Source organism: Cimex lectularius, unplaced genomic scaffold (assembly GCF_000648675.2).
Source record: "Cimex lectularius strain Harlan isolate CLEC.00 unplaced genomic scaffold, Clec_2.1 scaffold3, whole genome shotgun sequence".
NCBI classification, from domain to species: domain Eukaryota; kingdom Metazoa; phylum Arthropoda; class Insecta; order Hemiptera; family Cimicidae; genus Cimex; species Cimex lectularius.
Window position 1 is genome coordinate 4,783,638 of NW_019392688.1, and position 23,968 is coordinate 4,807,605.

The 23,968-nt window shown below is 33.4% G+C and overlaps 1 protein-coding gene across 1 annotated transcript; it reads left to right on the forward strand.

Moving 5' to 3' along the window:
* The first annotated feature begins 1,107 nt into the window (after positions 1-1,107).
* LOC106662266 (G protein-coupled receptor kinase 2) lies at positions 1,108-23,745 on the forward strand. Its single transcript, XM_014386234.2, has 13 exons — positions 1,108-1,493; positions 13,647-13,742; positions 14,015-14,130; positions 14,200-14,277; positions 18,240-18,433; positions 18,504-18,708; positions 18,780-18,926; positions 18,983-19,157; positions 19,336-19,544; positions 19,600-19,743; positions 19,813-19,950; positions 21,572-21,697; positions 21,751-23,745. Exons 1-13 carry the CDS (start codon positions 1,442-1,444, stop codon positions 21,829-21,831), a joined length of 1,761 nt encoding a protein of 586 aa, XP_014241720.1. The 5' UTR covers positions 1,108-1,441; the 3' UTR covers positions 21,832-23,745.
* Positions 23,746-23,968: the final 223 nt, after the last annotated feature.

Genomic DNA, 23,968 nt, shown 5'->3' on the forward strand with positions numbered 1-23,968 from the left:
ATTAGAAATGAAAGAGTTAATTTGTTGCAAAAATTGAAAAGCGTTAATCTAAATGTAAAAAGAGATAGTAGAAGTGAAAAAGGGTTAATTTGATTTAACAAGGTTAATTTTAAATTAAAAATGGTTAATTTTAAATTAAAAATGGTTAATTTGTTGCAAAAATGAAAAGCGTTAATTTGAATGTAAAAAAGAGATAATTACAAAAATCGTTAATTTGTTGTAGAAAAGATTAATTTAAAATTTAAAAAAAGTTAATTTGATATCCAAATTGTGTTAATTTGATGCAAAAAAAAAGGTTAGTTCAAAATGAATCACGGTTAAATTGATATAGAAAAAGGTATTTTGAAATTAAAAAGGTTAATTAATGCTAAAATTAAAAAAATGTTATTTGAATGTAAAAAGAGATTAATTATAAATGTAAAAAAGAGTTAATTTGATACAAAAAAAGGTTAATTTAAAATGAAAAGGATAATTTGATCTAAAAAATGGCTAATTTCAAATTAAAACGGGTTAATTTAAAAAATTAAAAAGTTATTTTGAAAGGAAAAAGAGATTAATTAGAAATTTAAAAGGGTTAATTTACTGCACAAAAAAGTTAATTTAAAATTAAAAAGGTTAATTAATGCTAAAATTTAAAAAATGTTAATTTGAATGTAAAAAGAGATTAATTACAAATGTAAAAAAGAGTTAATTTGATTTAAAAAAAGGTTAATTTAAAATGAAAAGGATAATTTGATCTAAAAAATGGCTAATTTCAAATTAAAACGGGTTAATAAAAAAAATTAAAAAGTTATTTTGAAAGGAAAAAGAGATTAATTAGAAATTTAAAAGGATTAATTTACTGCACAAAAAGTTAATTTAAAATGAAAAGGGATAATTTGATCAAACAATGGCTAGTTTTAAATTAAAACGGGTTAATTTGCAAAAAATAAAAAGCGTTATTTTGAATGTAAAAAGATTAGAAAATGAAAAGGGATATTTGTTGTAGAAAAGATTAATTTGAAACAAAAATTAAAAATTGGGGATGTGTTTAGACGAATTTAAGAAGGGGTGTTTGGGTTGAATTTGTGCGGGCGTTGGTTCGTCGGGGCGAGATCGAGAAGGCCGAGGGAGCGGTGGTCAGCCTCGAAGGACTGGGATCCTCGAGCAGAGTGGGAGCCGGGTCGAGGAGCCAGTTTGGTCGCCGTCGCCATCCGCACCGAGTGAAGTCGCCCTCCGCGGAAACGCGCACGCCGAACGCAGTCGCAGCCGCCGCCGATCGCGAGAGGCCGCCAACCGCCCCCGCCTCCGCCTCAAGCCGCCCCTGTCCGAGCCAGCCAACAAGTGTCGTCGTCGCCATTTTCCACCACACCCCGTTCGACGTCCCCCAAGTCAAAAGGCACTTTAATGGGAACGGGTCGTTCTCGGCCCGGAGAACGGGAAATCGTTCAAACTGGAACTCATGGAATTGGAGAACATCGTCGCCAACACCGTTTATCTCAAGGCGAGGGAAGGTGAGCCGCCCATTTCACACACCTTTCTCACCTCCGAACGCTCTCCGTCCGTCCTACAGCCAGCCGCGAATCGATAGCAACCACTTTTTACCACAATTCTCAGAATCCGACCCTTTTTGAAAGGACAAGGTTTTTTTTGTAAGAGTCGCGTCTCGGACGAACGGCCGACGCTCGTTGCCCGTGTAGGAAGTCGGCCGAATGTGGGAAAAATCACTTTCACCGCGTGAACGAATCGCCCTCTTAAAATGGATGTTATATATATATTTAAAAAAAGGTCGAACCGCGTCGGCTTAATTGTCGTTTCAATTGTTCTGACCTCGGGGGCGCGTTCGACCCTTCGTCTTCGGCCCCCGCGCACACGTGGCCTCGCCGCCTACGCCGCCGCCCCCGCCCCCGCGTGTTTACGCGCCGCCCCGACGGACGGCTCGGACCGAAGTCAAAACTGTTGCCATAGAAACGGTGCCGATTGTCCGCCGGCGAAACGAAGTCCAGGCCCCGAGGCAAACGGAAAAAAAATCAATTTATTTTATATAACTTCGTGACAGTTAACAAACAAAAACAAACCACTTCTTTCGTCCAAAAATCATCAAATCGTTAATTAATATAATGAAACTCATTCATCCACTTGAATACAAATAGGCTTTATTCTGGGAAAATATTTACAAATAAACATACTTCAACATAATCCCATTAAACGGATTTCAATGGCCATTGATACTTCAGTTAAACCAGAATAAATCACTTCTTAGTATTTACCTCGTTGAACATCGTTCCTGTCAATATTTTAATAATACAATTGTAATTCTGAACATTTTGGTCTTCCCCCGGTGACAGACCCATCACTGAAGATAGAAGAACGAAACACATCTGGTAGACCAAAACAGCTAGGATAAGCAGACCAAACAGTTCTAAAAAGACCAAACTAGAGGTTCATTACTCTGCTGAACCCCCAGAATACACACAGTGAAGCTAGATGGTTTGATCATTTTGTAATATTTTGGTCTGCCCATCCATGCTGCTTGGGTTTGTCAGATGCACTTCATCTTGCCATCTTAATGCTGTGTCTGTCATTGGAATGAAGGATTTAAACAATTTGAAAGTTTAACAAGTTTTACTAATAATAGTTTTGGATTGTGCCCGTCATGGAAGATGGGGAGAACTGAAACACATTTGGTAGACCAAAACAGCTAGGATAGGGAGACAATGTTCTAAAATGACCAAACTAGAGGTACATTACACAATAAATTTAGATAGTTTGATCATTTTGGTCTGCCTATCATTGCTGGTTTGGTTTGTCAGATGCATTTCATCTTCTCAACATTTTTAGTGCTGTGTCTCTCATTGAAATTGAAGGATTTAAACAATTTGAAACTTTTAAGAAGTATTCACCAATAATAGTAGTGGATTAAGGTGCCTGGATGATAGACTTGTCACAGAAGATGAGGAGAACTACACATCTGGTTGACCAAAACGGCTAGGATAAGTAGATCAAAATGTTCTGAAAATGACCAAGTTAGACGTTCATTACCCTGCTGAACCCCCAAAATACACACTGAAGCTAGATGGTTTGATAGTTTCTGAACATTTTGTTCTGCCCAGCCTTGCTGGTATGGATTTTCAGATGCGTTTCATCATCTCACCATCTTTAATGCTAAATGCACACAGTTTGAAACATGAGAAGTATTTACCAATTGTAGTCGTGGATGAACGTTCTTATGGCTAGGATAAGTAGACCAAAATGTTCTAAAAAGACCAAACTAAAGTTTCATTACTTTGCTGAACCCCCCCCCCCAAAAAAAAAAAAATAAAAAAAAATAAAGCTAGATAGTTTGATCATTTTGGTCTGCCCATCCTAGGTGTTTTGGTTTGTCAGATGCGTTTCATCTTCTCAACATATTATTGCTGTGATTTAAACAATTAGAAACTTTTCGAAGTATTTATCAATAATAGTTGTGGATTATAGTGCCTTGACAATAAATTGACAGACCTGAGAACTGTAACCCATCTGATAGAACAACACAGCTAGGATGGGCAGACCAAAATGTTCAGAACATGACCGAACTAGAGATTCATTACCCTGCTTAACCTCCCCCCCCCCAAAAAAAAGAGAGAAAAAAGCACAATAAAGCTAGATAAATTGATCCGTTTTAAAAAATTTTGGTCCTCCCATCCTTGCTGGTGTGGTCTATCAGATGCTTTTCATTCGTCTCACCATCTTAGCGCTGGGTCATTGAAATTCAAGGATTTAAACACAATTTGAAATTTTTAAGAAGAATTTACCAATAATAGTTGTGGATTAAGGTGCCCGGTTGACAGACTCGTCGGGGATGGTGGGGAGAACTGAAACACATCTGGTTGACCAAAACGGCTAGGATAAGCAGATCAAAATGTTCTAAAATGGCCAAACTAGAGGTTCATTACTCGGTTGAACCCCCAAAAAACGTACAATAAAACTAGATAGTTTGATCGCTATTGAATGTTTTGCTCTGGCCATCCTTGCTGGTTTGGTTTGTCAGATGCGTTTCATCTTTTTGTGATGATGGTGCTGAATGCCCACAATTTGAAACTTGAAAAGTATTTATCAATTACACTTGTGGATTAATGTTCATTCATGATAAAGTGAGAGATCTGTCACTGAAGATGGTGAGAAGCTCCAAGAGTTAATCTCACAGTAAAGTTGCATAATTTGGTCATTTTAGATTATGTTGTTTTGAGTCTATTTGGTGCATTCTCACAATTTTTAGTGGTAGGTTTGGCAACAAAACAGCGAGAATAGGCAGACCAACAATCTCAAATTACTAAACTATAGGTTAATACCCCTCCTATTCAAAATCTAAGAGAAAATCTCACAATAAAACTAATAATTTGGTTGTTTTTGAACTTTTTAGTCTGCCTATCCGTGGTGTTTTGGTTTTTCAATCTTTAGTGTTGAATGTGTTCAATTTCAAATTGAAGACGTATTTGTAAATATAGTTATGGATGAAGGTACCTTGATGATAAATTGTCTGTCATTGAAGATGCCGAGAAGTCGAAATGTGTCTGGTAGATTAAAACAGTTATGATGGGCTGTCCATAACATTCTGAAAATGATCAAACTACAGATTTATCAGCTTGCAGAACCTAGAGAAAATCACACAATAAAACTAGATAGTTTGGATGTTTTTGATCTTATTGTTTTGGGTCTATTAGAATGTTCTTTGTATTTTTAGTGGTGGGTTTGGTCATGGCAGAACAGCAAGAATAGGCAGTACTGAAAATGACTACGGTTCATCATCTTGAAGAACCCAGAGAAATTCTAGTAGAAATTCAATTCAAAGTAGAAATTCTAGAAATTCAATAGAACAACTTAGTTGTTCATTTCTTATCGGTTTGGCTAGAAACAAACAGCAAGAATAGGCAAACCCAAACGTTCTGAAATGACCAAGCTACAGAGTCATCTCCATGCAACACCCAGAGAAAATCACACAATAAAACTAGATAATTTGGTCATTTGTTCTTTGTATTTTTAGTGGTGGGTTTGGCAAGAACAAAAAGTGAGAATAGACAGATCAAAACAGTTTAAAATGACCAAACTGCAGGTTCATCACTCTGCAGCACCCAGAAAAAAATCACACAATAAAACGAGATAATTAGGTTATTTCTGTTCATATTGTATTGGAAATATTCAACATGTTCTTGCTATTATTAGTGGTCGGTTTGATCTGCCTAAAATAACGAGAATATGCACACCAAAACGATCTAAAATGACCAAACTACTGGTTCATAACCTTGATAGTTTGTTAATTTCTGGTTATATTGTTTCGGGTCTGTTAGACTTTAGTAGTGGGTTTGGGAGAATAGGCACACCACAATGATCTGAAATGAAAGTGCAGGTTCACCTACAGACCCAAGAGGAAAACAGTGTAGCTCTGGTATGAAAACTAAATGATTACACAATAAAGTTCAATTCAAGTTGGCAAAATGAATTTGATATATATTTTTTTTATTTAAAGATTAGATGAATGCTTCTTAGCAATATTTTGGATGTATGAATGATATGTCACTGGGAAATGTCACTTTGTTCCAAGAGAACTGTGATGTCTTCAAAAATTCTTGTTGCTGCCTGGTGGTTTAAGCTCTTTCTTTGTCAGATAAATTGTCTGATAATTGTACAGCTACAATTTTATCTTAACTCGTTGCGTGATGTGGGTGTTCACCTTGGATCCTTTCTGCCACTTCTTCAATTTGAATTTATGATTAGGTCAGATTTTGTTCCATATATTGTTTAGCTCAATTGCCGGAATCTCTTTCAATGCCAATGCAGATCACGTCCTCGTTTCAATATTGATATCGTAAATAAATCATAATTTGGAATATTTTTATCAGTTGACATATTTTGAAATTAACTTTTAGCCTTTCGCTGGACCAGGGTTTACCACAATATTTAGCATTTTATTGTGAATTTCCTGGGATTAATTTCACCAAACCCCTATATAAATGTCTGATGTTTTTCAGTGTAACAAACCTTAAAATTTCATTCAAATTGATTGAATGTGCTGTGAGCAGTAGCAGCTTTTTTTGGTCATTTTTTCCCCATACTAAACACCATTTATTTTTAGGAAAAATATTTTAATTGCTAATGCATTTTGTCCTGGGTCCCTCTTCAGAACTCACTATTTAGCTAAATGGAACTGCCCTTCGGATGTGGCCCGAAGTGCATTAGTAATTAAAATATTTTGCCTAAAAATAAATAGTTAAAAAAAAAATGTTTGTACCAACATATTATTGGGTTGTCCGGAAAATAATGCAGGATTTTAAGTTTTCATTAAAAAAAATCTATATAAAATATTCTGTTTACGTTTACAGGATTACTCATTTGTATGAATGTCNTATTTTGATTAAAGAACATTGCTTTAAAGTAACTAGTTTCTTTTTTTTTGTTTAATACCAAAATCCTGCATTATTTTCCGGACAACCCAATAAATTGTAATTAATAGAAAACACACACACACAAAATTTTCCTTGGCTTCTGGGGCCAGAACCCTTGGAAATGTGTGTAATATTTTTATATTTTTTGACCTAGTATCACTAACAATTTTTTTATTGAAATCAGTGACCCCATGACACCTTATAAGTTATAATTTATCTACAATGAATTTTGTTTGATTTTAAATATTTTATCTGTTAGCAGTTATTATTCCATAAAGCGTTTCTATCATCACCATTTTTTTTGCTGATCCTTCCATTTGATTTATTTATTGTTTGATGAACAATAAAAGACAGATCATTTGGCAGATATGTTTTTTTTCTTCTGTGACTGCATTCTGTCCTGATTTCACTGCTCCTTATTTTGTATTTTTTATGTTTTTATTTATTTAGTTTTTTAATGCAGAGCATATTTTCCTCTCTTTTTGTTATTTTCCAAATTGCATATGCCCAGTCCATGCCTGTGAGACAATAAAATAAATAAATAGGTGTAAGTCCGATATTTCTTCCAGATCAAATTAATTTTTGTTTAAATCTTTTGTTTGTTTTTCGTTGATAAACCCAAACTATTGTGTGACCTAGATAGACAGTGTTCTTTAGGCAAACTTCTTAGCTGTTGTTTTGTATAAAGAAATGCAAAAATCCTTGAATCTTTTGAATTCCTTAAAAAAATACAAAAAACTAAAAACAGACCGTCTCAATTAAAAATTTCAGTGAGAATTGCATCATTATAATCTCTGCATGTAAACACAATAAAAGTTAGGTTTCTAATTTATCACAGGCAGAAAAAAAGTGTAAAACTTAGACCTCATTTTTTTTGTAATAACAGGCTAGATTTTTCTGGGTGTCGCAAACATTACGTACGCTTGGTCAATAGGTTTAATATTAAATAAACAAAAGAACGAACAAGTATACATAAATTCTGGTGAAGATGGGTTTTCCTGACGTGAGAAGAATATCAATGAACAAGGTGACAACCGACGCATTGTAATCTTTAAAATTATAAACATCGAAGCCGAGCAAATCCTTCGAATGATGTAGCAACCAGTATTATTGACGTCGTCAAATGATAAATCACAACTCATTTCCGAATCTATAAGCGAAACATTTTATTGCATGGAAAATATTCCATTTTATATATGAAATTATCTAGGTTAGCAATCTATTCAATTGGTGCGAGTCGAATCTTCTTCTCCCTCTCTTGGTATTTGTTTTACTGGCTGGTGATCCGGCTTTGTTTGGCTCTGCTCCATCTTCTATCTTGTAATCCTGTGTTTGAAAGCTGTTTTTCTTTCTATTTTTATTTTTACAAAAGTCAAATAAACAAAGAGTGCATGTAGGTTTTTCTTAAGTAAGATGGCTTTTAAATTTATTTAAAAGGTTAAGACATTTCTTGATATGTCCAATTTAACAATATATTGAAGTGCTCACTTTTTAAAAATCAGAGCAGGACCAGGCTAATAATGGCAATATCTTATATAGAAAGCTTAAAACAATAAATATTTCATTACTTCATGTTATTGGGATTTTTTTTCTTTTTCAAATTGCTTTTGCTTAAATAACAAACCTACACAGTTTTTTAAATTTTTATTTTAAATAAAAAGTTTTAAAAATAAAGCAAACACTTTCATACATATTAAAAATAAACAAAGGGTTTTATCAAAAATACGTCGGGTATCTTCACAACAGTGGTCCGATTATTTTACGCTCTCTTATCAACCTGTGATAAGATTACAATCGTTTCCCCTTGTACAAATTTTCTGATGGCGAAACTTTATAATGTAACAGAAGAAGACTGAAAATAAGCCGAATTGTTTTCAACTCGAAACAATTGTTTCACGGCTGTAATAAACTCCTAATGAAAAGGAGCGAGGGGAGGCAACGCCTGACAATGGCAATCAATATAAGTCTTGTAATAACAATGCCAAGTTTACGAGTTTGTAATTTATACATTGGGCTAAAATGTTGCTACCATGAAAAATATGTGCTGGTTTTTTTTTTAATCTGTAACAAGTAGATTGTCAAAAAAGTAAACCCTCTTAGGAATTCATTGGAAAATATTTACAGTAGTCGTATTTAAATCTGTCGGGTATTACATTTAAAAAATGATTAATTTTTACATCTGTAAAACAATTAGAACAGTAATAATGCTCTAAGAACAAAACAATTAGCATAAAAAAGATGAGAACTCACCCAGTGGTTGAGAAGAAATAAATTAATAGAACATCATGCTAAACTGACACAGGCCCTCTTACTGGGCCTGCCTCCACTCGCGGGTTTGTTGAGTTATTCAAATGTGTTTTAAGTAACTCGACAGACCCTGGAAACAATCTTCACAACTTCTTATAAAGTCTCAACGGACTATAAAGGAGAAGAAGAACTCAAGGAGAGCATCAGATACAATGATATGATACACAGATGGCTCCAAAACAAACGAAGGAACCGAATCAGGCGTTTTCTGTACAAGCCCAAAACATGAGCAATCAAACTCATTAGGGACGTACACTTCGGTCTTTCAAGCGGAAATACATGCCATCAATGCTTGTGCCCTGGAAAATCTTAAAAGAGGTTACACTGACAAAAAAATCCTCATAAGATCGGATAGCAAAGCAGCCATTAAAGCAGTAGCATGTTAAAGAATCACATTGAAATTAGTCAGTGAATGCGTGCAAAATCACCAAAACCTGGGGAAACATAACAACCTGATGATATCTTGGGTGCCAGGGCACAGGGGAATTTTGGGTAACGAGAAAGCAGACAGACTGGCCAGAGGAGGATCTGCAAGACCATACATAGGCCCCAAACCTATTCTTGGGATAACAAAAACAAATATAGAATCGTCCATTGCAGAATGGATCCAAACAAAACAAAAGTAAAAGTGGATAAACTCTAGTGTTGCCAGTCATAGTAAACCTATGATCAAACAACCCTCACCGAGACTGGCAAAAACACTGCTGCAATTGGAGAGGGCCAAACTCAGAGGAGTGTTAGGACTACTAACTGGTCACTGGCATCTGAGAAAACATCTACACAACATGGGTATATACAACGATGATCCCATTTGCAGATTAGGTAATGAGGAGGAGGAAACAGAAACTCATATCATCTTCGAATGCGAAGCAACAGCTCAATGGAGATTTAACCTAACATACGAAAAAACTTAGGGAATCAAATTGCAGCAGCGACAGTCAATGACCTGTCTTCCTAAGAAAGATTGAGTCTTGCACTGAACTAAGGAACTAGTAAGGTACAATAAGCCAGAAGGCTGCAGTGCCTGGGGAGTGCAAACCTGCTTCCTAGTATCCTTCTTCACCATATCATACCATACCAACTCGACAGACCCAGTAAGTAACCCTGTGCTGGTTCAGCTTGAATTCACTAACTTGCAGTTCAAAACCCATCATCAACTCTAATAGAACATAATTTTTTCAGTTTTATTCGTCACTGTATAGGGCATCAAGTGTACATTGGCATTTCGTTCAATGGGTAGGATTATCTGGAATGGTAGGTGACGGACCAAAGCAATAGGATTAGAGGAAACGGCTTGATGGAATTTTTTGTAATAGGCTTCTGAAAAAAAGGGAATATTAAATTAACCATTTTTCTTAGGGCTTTTGATTGGAAACTGGATGCATTGGCAGTTTGAATGCTTGGTTGACCTCCAAAGTTCGATACCGTAAGTCTACATAGATTTGAAAACTATGGTGTATATCAATCTTTTTGGAAGTTCGGATCGTCTGTCGAGTAGTGGTGATAAGTTTGTAAAGTCAAGTTAGTTTCGTTTTAGTCTGTGTGTGAATTCCAAGTAGGTTGTTTGTCCAGGTGAAGTCCCATTAAAGTAAAAAGGTGGGAAGTTAATGTACTGGCTCTTTGTTGCATTCATTTTAATTATTCACTTTTTTGACCAAATGTCGGGGTAAATGGTTTGAAGGTTTCTGCGTGTGATGACTGGCTCTTTATGCGGAGAAAGGTTTGCAGTAAAACTGGAGAGAATTGTTTCTGGAAGGACATGAATGCCAGCAGTATATATCGTGTAAAGTCCAAAAAATGCTCCCTTGTGGGATGTTCACTTGGATAAACTTGGACTTAATATTTAATTTATTTGTTTAAATAATTTTTTATCATCTATAAAATTTTTGATATCTGTTGAACATAATTTAATGATGTTATTGTATACCGATTGAAACAAGTAGAATATAAGTTGTTTAAACATTACATAACATTCAATTTTAAGCAAAAAGGACAGGTAAATAAATTCAGGGTTACAATTTTAGCTGAAAAATTTCTTAGAATTGCGTAACTGAATTTGAATTATTTGAAACCTGCTTTGTTCACCATTTTGTAAACTCGTCTACCATAAATTAAGGTGTATGTATAAAAAGGTATTTCAAGATTTTTTTAAAAATAAATTTTATACAATAAGTGAATTTAAATAGCAAGATGTTCTGAATAGTAATCTGTTGATGTATTCTGTTCTATTGTTGAACTCGATACTCTTATATAAGTTTGCGTTTAATAAATATGAATGGGCTCACTTTTGTTGTGTTCTTTAAAATCTGGAATAATAAAAGGGCCATGGTGCTTGAAATATATTTATAAACACGTAGTGTTCAGTCAGTTTAGTGTAGTTTTATGTGTGTAAACATTTCATGAACAAAAATTTTATCATGTTAAATTTTCATATCGCATTATCCAGTTAATATTAATATTACAAATTTGTTGCGGATCAGGGATGTGGTCAGAAAGAAGTGAGTATTGTAACTTCTCACCAAGCTTTCAACTTTTATTTTTAAACCCCTAACAAAACTTTAAAAACAATAGTTAACAATAATTAAAACCAAAAAGTTATTTATAAAATTAAAATTTAAAAACGTGACTAATTTTTTTAAAAAATATATAAATAGATATTTGTAAAAACAATTTAGTCACTTTTTTCATTTTAATTTTATAAATAACTTTATTAAACGTTTTAATTATTGTGAACTATTGTTTTAGTTTTGTTTTAAGTTTAAAAATGTTTTATTGTAATTAAATTTATTTATGACAATGTAACTAGCCCTGATGAAGAATGTAATAAAAGTTGAAAGCTTGGTGAGAAGTTAAAATACTCACTTCTTTGAGAATGCATCCCTGATCCACAACAAATTTGCAATACCTAGAAGGTGGAATCATCGTAGTATTAATATTATCTATAAAATTAACTTTTATTTAATTAAGTTATTTAGTCATTTTTAATCCTGCTAAAAATGAAGTGCTTTTCACTTAAATTAAGAAAATGTTTTAGTTTAAAAATGTTTTGCCATTTGATTGTTGTATTCTGATTTAAATAATGGCAAAAATTGAAAATTGATTACGACAAAAGGTTATTTATTTGATAAATATTGATTAAAAAAATTTTTAACAAAGGTTTTTTTAGTTTCAGAAATGAATTAATAAATTAGGTCATTTTGAACATATTTTAAATTTTTTCTCATTATTTTAAACACATTATAAACACATTGCAAGGAGGTCACACAAACACACAGTTGTTTGCAAGGAGGAAAAAATGAAGCCTTTTGTAGCTCGATGTTTGTTTTGTAGGTTTGAGCTGGTCATAAACAACGATTATTCGATTAAGAATAGGAACAAAGGGGAGGAGCAGAAACTGACAATTTGACTACTTGCCCGGTGTATAAGCACTAGATAGATAAAATTGTTTCGCCGTTTAATAACAACCTTGAGCTCAAGTAGCGATTGCTTCCCTGGGATCCGGCCCTAGTGAAATTGTCCCGTCCCCCAGGCATTGGGGCCAATAATTAATTCCCCCCTACAATATTAGATACTCCATCGAGCAGATGATTTTCTTTCAGCGAAAGGCTACCGTAAAAACTTATTTAGAGGCAATGTAGTGCGTGGTCTTGAAAAACCTGATTTTAAAATAAACACTGACACTTGTTTTTTCAAAAAATTTTACATCAATACTTACTGTTAACTCACATCAGATAAATTAGGTATCTTTAGTATTGAGACTAAATTTACTTTTTTAGGAAAAATAAAAGTAACACTAAAGGCTTGACTTCATGGAGGAGAAAGTAGGGTAAATTTTTTTCCACCCCCCAACACAAATTGACAAGTATGTGAATAAATGATAGTGAATTTCTAATAAATTTGTTTTGTTAAATAATGAACACTCCATGAACTTGGCAAATCTGTATTTTTTTTTTAAATCATAAAAGTAAAGACGGTTTAATTTTTTAAAAACATTTGCTTGAACTTGTATAAACAAATTTATCATTGTTTGACGAATAATATTTTCCCATGCCTTTTACAAACACAACTTTTATTTGACTAAATGATATAGCTTGGGTGGTTTGACAGAATATATTTTATTTTACAATACCTTTACTCATTTCCTACAGTAATTCAGCCATAAAGAAAATGTTTCGAGGTAAAAATATTGCGCAAACATATTCCAACATGGACAAAGACTGTCGAAACAATCTGATATGGGATGTTATAAAAGATTGAGCCATTTTTAAAACTTTGTTTATTGAAGATTACCCGGAGGGATAAAAGAATAAATGTTAAGAGGAATTTTCTCCATGGTTGTATTCAACAGACCACCAGGAAGTCCACACGTGCTGTATATATTACATGACTTCCTATCGTTCGTTTAAAGCTCTTGAATAATCGAAATTCACCTTCAGGGCTTTAAAATTATGCTTAAAATAAATACAACTAATTATTATTTAATAATTTAAATTTATCTTTGTTTAATGCAGAACGTTGTCTATGTAAATGTCTATGTAAATCACAAAGTCATAGCCTTTGAAAATAATTTTTATTTAAAAAAATATGTAGTCTTGCGATTGATTAAATGAAATGGAAAGACACATTTTCAACTCAAAACGTTTTTCCAATGATAAACACTTCAAAATAAAAACATATTGCGACATTTAAGAAAAATTGCATCAAATTTGTTTATTCTCATTAGAAAACAATCTACACTTTGAACAGTTCTGTTATTTGTTTGATTATACCAATATGTGTTTAATTTGTCAAATTAATTATTTTATTTTGTTATATTCATCATGAGGCCATATTTTACAAGAATTAATTAAATAATTATGAGTGAAATTTGGCAACAATTAATTCATCCAATTAATATTTTTAAAAGAACTTTAAATTCAAATGTTTGATTTTTTTTAGGTGGCACAGATAGTAATAAGGGAAAGAGTAAGAAATGGAAGAAGATTTTGCAATTTCCGCACATTTCTCAGTGTCTACAGTTAAAGAATAAAATAGGTAAGGAAACGTTATGTATAGTAATTTTATCCGCAAATTTATTTTTATAATCAATAAAAATTTTTCGAGTTTTTTTAAGTTTGAAATAAAACTTTTTACTCTAAATTAAATTGATTACTATTACTTTACTAATCTGATCTGATACATAGGTTGTTGTGCAATATTACTGTCAGGGACTTTCCTTGTTATGAAAAATTCCTATTTCTTCATGTTATCAATCTGGCCTAATGAAGTTTTGCAACATGTTTTTTTTTTTTAATTTGCATTTTCAGAAGCCAAATACAGCTATGTCGTTGATCAACAGCCAATCGGGAGGCTGCTCTTCCGACAGTTTTGTCAAGAAGATAAAAAGGAATATCACCGATATAATGTTTTTCTTGATGCGATTGTAAGTCGGGTTGCCTATCGCAAGAATCTTAGCCTCCAAAGAACATTGTCTAATTGTACATTTTTGCAGGAAAAATATGAAGTTGAGTCAGATGAAAATAGGGCTGACTTGGCACAAATCGTTTATGATAAGTACCTGAAAAGAGATGTAAGTATTAAAAAATAAATTATCTCCCGTTACCTTGTTATCTTGTGTTTTTATCTTAAGGGCTTGCAATTTTAATTTTTACATATTTCTTTGATTGAATTTTGCAAACCAGGTGGTTTAGGAATGTGCCTAAGGTGAAAATAATTTTCTTTTTGGTCGGGACTGTGGTAGCTGGGTGGTCAGCGTGATGGACTCTTGGTTTGTAACCACACGGTCGTTGGTTGGATTCCCACTGACATCTCAGGCCCTTTTATTCATGCTACCCTTCCCCCAACTAAACATATATACTGAAACAAATATGTACTTCTCTGGCTTATATGCGAGTTCATAAGGTCATTAAAAAAAAAATCCATTTCCATGAAAAAGACCATCTTCAGCTTTACCGTTGTCTCAATAGTCTGAGCTAATTGCGATAAAATAACTGTGATACAGAAACATGTAATAAAACTGTCTGGTTTATTAACACCTTTAATAAATTTAAAATTATGGGGAGGTAAGATTAATTAATAAGGTAAGATAAATTAATAAAAACTGAAAATTACATTGCATTTACTTGAAATTTACTACTTACTCATCATATTTATTTGTGATAATTACAAATAATTAAACAATTGTAAAATGATTATATATATTTATATATAAAATAGTTTTGAAAGCATATTTTTAAAATAAATCTGAATGCTTGGTAAAACAATGCAATTGTGTAGAAATTAAGTGATTATTTCGTATTTACTTCTTATTAACAATGAATTTACAAAAACATTGCTACTAAAATTATTTATGATTAATTAAAAAAAAAAACATTTGTGGGTACAAAAGGCCAAAAAGGTGAATAAAGAAATTACTTTGAAATTGATAGCTGTCCTCGATTATACCTTCAAATAACAGTATTAAAAAAAAAATTACCTTTAAGAAATGTATTTCACGATAGGTTAATACTACTTACCTATTATGGAGGAAAAAATTATATAATTATTTTTTTTGTAAAGGCAGATGAAATACATATTTTTTACAGTATTGCTTAGATAAATGGACCTTAAATTAACATTTTGGAAAAAAATTGGGAGGTCAGGTTAAGAATATTTTTTTTTTTTAAATAAATATACATTTTAAACAATTTTTTTTTTTTTTTTTTTTTGGACTGGGGCTTCCGACATGTAGGTCATTTCATTCCCCAGCTAGGTATATATTATATTTACCCTTTCAAACACTACATTCATACAAATAAATACATTCATACACATAAATACATCCATACAATACAGTCATTCGCTTTGGTCGGTGAAGTACTTGATATGCCTCCACCGACCTATACTCAAACTAATCAAGGTTGGGGTCGATGGAGTACTTTTATAAATATTCCGCCATCGACCCCGAACACACTCATACGCTCTCAACGTTCAAGGGGCGATGATGTTGTTATATTTCACACTCACCCCTTGCCATTCACGCTAATAAATACTTGCACTCAGACAAGAATATCTATTGTGTACTCTCTAAATATTTATCTCAGCCCGTATACTTTCAAAAAATTGGCTATTTGTATGTTTCGACTTATTAATCGTTAATACATTTAAAAATATGGGGAGGTAAGATACAAATTAATAAAACTGAAAATTACATTGCATTTACTTGAAATTTACTACTTACTCATCATATTTATTTGTGATAATTATATATATTTATATATAAAATAGTTTTGAAAGCATATTTTTAAAATAAATCTGAATGTGTGGTNACATTTTCTTTATCGTGCCAACGTTTCGATCTTTATTGAGATCATCTTCAGGGCCTGGGATTTACAAACATTGTTTACATTTAACAAATACATTTAGGATGTGGAAAAGTGAATTTATACAATGCAAAATATATCCTATATTCAATCAAAGTATTTCTACTCACTCAAAGTGTTTGTCTTCTGTGTAATTGTGCCATTCTTGCGTGTCGTGTTGAGAGAAATACATTTTGCATTGTATAAATTCACTTTTCCACATCCTAAATGTATTTGTTAAATGTAAACAATGTTTGTAAAATCCCAGGCCCTGAAGATGATCTCAATAAAGATCGAAACGTTGGCACGATAAAGAAAATGTCTTTCTGAAACCTACATCACACCAGACCGCATCTCACGATATCTGAATAACTTCATAGTATTCATAGTAATGTCGACAAAGTGATACTAAAGGTCGGTGAAAAACCCATTATATTCGAGGGGTGAGTGGGAAAAACCAACACCCTACATCAAGCTTTGAAAGCAGTGGAAGTTGTCTAAAATGACGTCCGTATTGGAGAAAAGTCTATTGCATGTTTCCATAACGGATGTGTTAAGGAATGGACATGCAGGATCAGAGGGTAAATTAAAAAATTAAAAAACCGGACAAGGGTGAGTGTAGTTAAGTCGTTTCTGATAATTTTGATCTGCCTACTGTCCTCTCAGTTTCGGTTTGTCAAATGCTTTTTAGCTGTCATCAACTTCTGTTTTTAATAATAATTTAGCTTAAAACTACACTGAGATAAATAAAAAACTTCTCTCTCAGTCCTCACAGTTTAGGTTTAAAGTACAGTGAAATCGCCAGTACAGTTTATAGTTTGCAAAACCACAATAACTGACAATACCTTTTAAATTTTTTTGGAAAATACAAAAATATATTTCACAATTTGAAAAATTTCCCCTCTGCAAATCCATTTGTGCTCGGTTTAGTGGAACTGCTCTGCATTATGAATTTCTGAAGATTTCTTTCAGTGATGAGCTGGGTGTATTGACGATAAAACTATTAAAATATTCTATAAATAAAAATAAATTTCTTTCGAGCTAGGATGAAAAAGACACTGTTTTTTGGTTTGGTCAACCTTTTAACACTTTCAGTGCTGGTGAACTGAAAGCCCAACCCGCCTTGTATGAAGGTCATGACGTGTCGTAATTTTCCATATTTGTCGTCATACTGCGAGGTATCTACAACTTTTGCTGCGAAAAAGTACTAAGCATTTCTTTTCAGTTAAACTTAATGCTGCTCACACCCAACTATATGACTTTTTTGAAGTCCGTCTATGCCCAATGTCGGATTTTTTTGTGTTTGATAGACACTTAAGGACTCTCTTTTAAAGTATAGAAGTTCATTGTTTATAAGAAGACTTATAGAATTCAATATAAGCCAATATAAATTATTACATATTTATATTTTTACATATTTATTATTGAAAAATGCACTCAAAAATTTTGCATTAATTAATTTCCCGTTTGTCCCGTAAATATATCCTCCCCTAGGAGAATTTTTCAGTCCATACCTTCATGGTGGGCTAGGAGGGAGGACCCTTTTGCAGTAAAAATCTAAATTATTTTGGATCTTCGCTTCTCGCAACAAAACGGGCACAAACGAGGGCTCTTATCGACTTGTGTTTTAATACCTGCCATTATTCAAGTGAATTTGCACTTTTTCAACAACAACAACTTCTGATGGAAATGGCTCGTGACAAGTCTGTTCACGTTGGACAAATAAGTTGTCCATTGTCGCACTCAGAGGTAGTTGGTTGTAGGCTTTAATGTTTTGCCAATAATATTAATTTCCAAGTACAAAGAGCTAAATATTTCTAGGAATACGAAATTTTGCCGTCTGGCAGGGTGAAAATTGAAATTCCATCCTGAACTCAATGAGACTTTCAATTATAAGAAAATTGCAATTATTACCAGTTTCTTTAACACATTCAGGGTTCTTTTATTTTTACTTACTGTACTGATATGATTCGAATGTTGATGCAGTAAATTGTAATATCACTCCCAAAATGATTTTGAGAGGATAATACAAAGGAGACTTGTATGAATGTTAGCATGATACCTTGTAACAAGTAAAGGTTTTAGTTTCTGTTGTCTTAGTTTGGATTAGTTTATCTTTATTTACTCAAAATCTTGTAAAATTAAAAAAAAAGGGACGTGATTCAGCTCATTTATATTGTTTTCGTTTTAGGCTCCAGAACCAATAGATGTACTCTTAAATACTACTCTAATCGAAGCATGTAAAGAAAGACTGAATTTAGGGAACAGAGAACTTTTTGATGACATAATGGCAACCGTTAAAACATTTTTGGCTGGAGAGCCATTCCATTTGTTTGAAAATTCCATGTATTTTCATCGCTATTTGCAATGGAAATGGCTCGAAAGGTAAACAATAAAATCGTTAGAAAATGGTCAATACAGAATTTATTTTATTTTATTATTATTATAATTACAGTCAACCTATCACATACAAAACGTTCAGGATGTACCGAGTACTCGGAAAGGGCGGCTTCGGTGAAGTATGTGCTTGCCAGGTTCGTGCCACTGGTAAGATGTACGCTTGCAAGAAACTGGAGAAGAAACGGATAAAGAAGAGGAAAGGAGAAGCGATGGTGCTTATTGAAAAGCAAATCTTACAGAAGATAAATTCAAGATTTGTCGTAAGCGATTTTTAAAAAGCCTGCATTTTTTATTTTTTCAAACCATTTAAATATATAATTATGGCTTAAAGGTCAGTCTTGCATACGCTTACGAAACAAAAGATGCTTTGTGTTTGGTTCTAACAATAATGAATGGTGGAGATCTTAAGTTTCATATATATAATATGGGAGGCGAACCTGGATTTGACATTTCGAGGGCAAGGTTTTATTCAGCAGAGGTACGCACGTCATCTGTCACTCATTAGGCCTTGGTGTTCAACTTTTCAGTTTGTAGGTTTTGTGCGGTCTGGAGCATCTACACTATCAAGGCCTCGTCTATAGGGACTGCAAGCCTGAGAACATTCTCCTGGACGATGCTGGTCACGTCAGGATATCAGACTTGGGCCTTGCTGTTGAAATACCCGAAGGGGAAATGGTGCGTGGACGAGTTGGGACAGTTGGTTATATGGGTACGAATTAATATAATTTATATTTTTTAAATTTTTATATTGGAATTTGTCAAACAATATACAATATTTACATTAGGGTAATAAAAAAAAAGTAATGTAAAAAAATAGTAGGTTGAAGGAAAACACATTAAAGATCTGATTGAAAGAACAATGTCAACAATTAATAATTTGTTAACAGCCCCTGAAGTTATAGACAACGAGAGGTACACTTTCAGCCCTGACTGGTTCAGCTTTGGCTGCCTGGTGTATGAGATGATCGAGGGTCAGGCTCCATTCAGGGCGAGAAAGGAGAAAGTGAAACGGGAGGAGGTTGACAGGCGGGTCAAATCCGAACAGGAGAAATATTCCTCCAAGTTTACCGAGGAGGCCAAGTCTTTATGTAAACAAGTGAGTTCATTCTCGTACGCTACAAAGAATTTTCATTTAAATGAATGAATTTCAGCTGTTGAAAAAATCTGGCAAGACGAGACTCGGGTGTCACTGTGGACGGTATGGTGCAAGGGAGGTGAAACAGCATGAGTTTTTCAGGTCGATCAACTGGAAGAGGCTTGAAGCTGGGATGGTCGATCCACCATTTGTACCTGATGTAAGAACGTTTGCTTGAATGAGAATTTTCTTTCTATGTTTAATAACGGTTTTTACTTTATTTCTACAGCCGCATGCAGTCTATGCAAAAGATGTCCTTGACATTGAACAATTTTCAACAGTGAAAGGAGTCAGCTTAGATGCCACAGACGATACATTTTATTCAAAATTTAACACGGGTTCTGTTTCGATACCTTGGCAGACTGAAGTAAGAAAAATTACTTGCAATGCAGTTTACATTTTTCAGATAAAGTTAATTACAACTAAGAGAGTGTAAGGGGGGAAAATTTATAAGTGAGCGGGCAGTATAACTTCCTCATATTTTATGCATACCCTCTTCGGATTAAAATTCATAAGTTATCTTCTAAAATGCAATCAACATAATCCCTGAAAATTTCATAAGAATCGGATAAATGATTTCGGAGATAAAGCTGTGTAGATTTTACGTTTGTGCATGCGCAGGCGATACCGTTGGTCCAATTGTACAAATCATAGTGGACTAACTACAATCCAACTCTCATAATCCCTGAAAATTTCATCAAATCTGTGTACTGGATTCGGAGATAAAGTTGTGTACGCAGTTTTATGTTGTGCATGCGCAGGCGATACCGTTGGTGCGATTGTGATGAAATTGATAGAGGACTAACTACAAACCAACTCGCATAATCCCTGAAAATTTCATCAAATCTGTGTAATGGATTTGGAGATAAAGCTGTGTACGCAATTGTACGTTGTGCATGCGCAGGCGATACCGTTGGTGCGATTGTGATGAAATTGATAGGGGACTATCTAGAAACCAACCCTCATAATCCCTGAAAATTTCATCAAATCTGTGTAATGGATTCGGAGATAAAGCTGTGTACGCAGTTTTATGTTGTGCATGTGCAGGCATTACCGTTGGTGCGATTGTGACAAAATTGATAGAGGACTATATACAAGCCAACTCTTATAATCCCTGGAAGTTTCATCAAATCTGTGTAATGGATTCGGAGATAAAGCTGTGTACACAGTTTTATGTTGTGCATGTGCAGGCGATACCGTTGGTGCGATTGTGATGAAATTGGTAGGGGACTAAGTACAAACCAACTCTCATAATCCCTGCAAATTTCATCAAATCTGTGTAATGGATTCGGAGATAAAGCTGTATACGCAGTTTTATGTTGTGCATGCGATGGCGATACCGTTGGTGCGATTGTGATGAAATTGGTATGGGACTATCTAGAAACCAACTCTCATAATCCCTGAAAATTTCATCGCATCGGAGGTGGAGGGTAGTACAAGCACGTGCATAGGTGAAATGAGGTGGGAGTATGATTCAGTGTTAGATAATTACCATATAGATCTACTCAACTTCTAAACTTTAGACAACATTCCCTCTTTAAAGTGGATATTTTTATTGTTGGAACTTTTCTTTGAAAACCCTCTATTCCTTGGTAGTTCATTGAATTTATGGCAAAAATCAGTTGGAAAAAATAAAGTTCTGTTGACCTTTCTGCCTTTCTGATGCGGCCTGAAGTATTAGAAACAAAATGCATAACGGATGACCTGGGGATAGAATTTAAAAACTATAAAGACGAGGACAGTTACTAAATATAATAAGTTTCTGCGTCCACTACAGGGAGGATTGATGTATGATAAAAACGTTATATGTTATGTAGTCGATGTGTTAATGGTCGAATTATTAAAACTAATGTAACCATTTAAAATTAACATTGTTCAAGAAGTAAACAAAATTTCATTAAACTTGCTCAAGATGTTCTGAAGTTTTCGCTTGCTTTATCATTGTGCTTTTTCCTATTGGTTTATATAATCTGTTTTTGCCTTCATAGATGATTGAAACGGAATGTTATAAAGAGTTAAACCATTTTGGACCAAATAACACACCATCTCCAGATCTGATACTCGACGCCGTTCCTCAGCCTGAGAAGCAAGGGTGTTTCCCGTTCAGGAGAAAGGTCAGTCGTCATCTTTATCTCAGTTTCTGTTATAATATGTACCACCATTGCAGAAAAAGCAGTCAGCTCGCAGCATGCCGATACCGATCGATGACCTCTACTTGGCTCCGAAGGCAGACCAGGCAGTGAGCTGATCGAGCAACTCTATTATAACCATTTAAACGCTCGGGGGGACCGCTATCACCGTCTCACCCACCCAAGTCCTTCCAGCGTTTCACTGTGCCAACTAGTTAAACAAATTTTTTATAACTTGTTTTTAATTTTCTAACGAACTACAGGACGTTGTCTCGAGATGTTGCAGGCACAAATTATTTATTAATGAAATTATTACCGTTTAGCACAAATACATCACAGCAACATACATGACAACTATATCTAAATTTTGTGTACATATTTAATATTAATTTATAAAAATTGTAATCTCATTCTTTAGGTATTATTTTAATCGAACAAATTCTCTATCCTAGAAATTGCTTTTTTATGTAAATAGCATATTCAAGAAAATTATTGAATGATAATCTTTGTAGTTACCTAAAAAAAAACACAAAAAAACAAAAAAAATATTGATAAGCTTTTCCTCAATTTCTCCAAGGGGGTCTATCGCCGAATTGGCATTTCACATGAAATATATATCACTCAAAACCCAGATAATATAATAAGATTTAAAAAAACAACAACTTATGAATAAGAAACTTCTACTCCTTATGCATAATTATTAACTATTATAATAAAATAATATTTAAACTATTGATAAAAAACGTAATCCCTTTTTTAGGCTAATGAAAAGAAATTTAAAAACAGCCTGTGGGCATAGAGTTCACATTATATAATTTCTAGTAGTTTGTGAGTGTAGGTTTATTGTCGGTTTTCATAAATTTGTGATACATAAACTTTTTTTTTCTGTTTTCTATTATTTTGCCGTTGTTTAATTTATTTGAACTCATACGAAGCACAAAGGATTGTTGCTCAATTCAAAAAATTGTCCCTGGCTATCGTTTACATCGCTCGAACACAGTTTGCAGCTCAAAATCCACATTAGACCGAGCCAGTTTTGAAACTTTGCATTGCGTCATCAAATGTTCAGTCAATTAACTTACAAGGCCTTAAGGCCATCCACTAAACAATAACTATAAAATAAAACATTCACATAATTTCCTGTGTTCACTTGGACTAGCCAAAAATTAGGCAATTGGCAAAAAAAGTTTTTAAAATTTTATTTTAAACCGAATTTCTCGACAAACGATTCAGGTTTGATTCCCTGTAGTTAGCGATTTTTATTCACTACGGTTTATTTAAATGAATTTAGTTTTCATTATTTACTAATTCGCAATTCCTTCATTTGCAATCTTTCATTCATCATCCTTCCGGAACAACGTGCATGGAAATACAAAAAATTATTGTAGATAAACTAATAATAATAGATGTAGGTCTTTTTTAATTTATTTGAATTATCGAGGAGAAAACCCTATCTACTATATCATGCCTCTTTGGAGGACATCTCGTTTCTTCTTTTACAATGTTATGCCAATTTAAAAAAAAAAAAAAAAAAATAACGCACAACATTGTTATTTTTTGTTTAAATATATTTTATTTTTAGATGTAAGAATTTAATTTATTTTTCAAAGCAATTTTTTTTATTCTACTAGAAAGAATGGGTCTTTCTAATTAAACACTGTTGTAATTTTATTATTTTGAAACTACTTTATAAATCGAAGTGTATTATAAATAATTGCGATGATTTGTCTTCAAAATAATTACTATCTAACTAATTATGTTTCAATAAAACTTTTTTTTTAAATTAAAACAAATTGTAATTTAAACAAAAATGCCAAAATCATTTTGTTAAATTTTTATATGGATATATAGTGTGATGTTCCTGATTTATTTATAAGCAGTACATATAGCAAAGGGTCTGGATTTTTGTTTTATTTCATTGTGGAATTGTAAATTATGAAATTTTGTTGTAGAAAAATAAAGCGTTGCTTAGTGTTGCCCACTTATGGCAGCTATGGGGCAGGCAACGTGTTTCTGTCATGTTCGTTTTTATATTTTGTTGTTTTTCCTTATTCTACTTGTTTCTCTCAGGGCTTTTAGGTTATGTGTTTGGTGTATAAATTATCGAACCATTAGCTATGGTAATACACCCTCATACTCATGTTATGTAAAAGAATTTCTGTGCATCAGTTTTGCATTGATCATCTTTCTCTGGAACCGAACTTTATTTGAAAAAGTCTTATTGTTTTTGTATATAAAATGTTAATTGTGTACTGA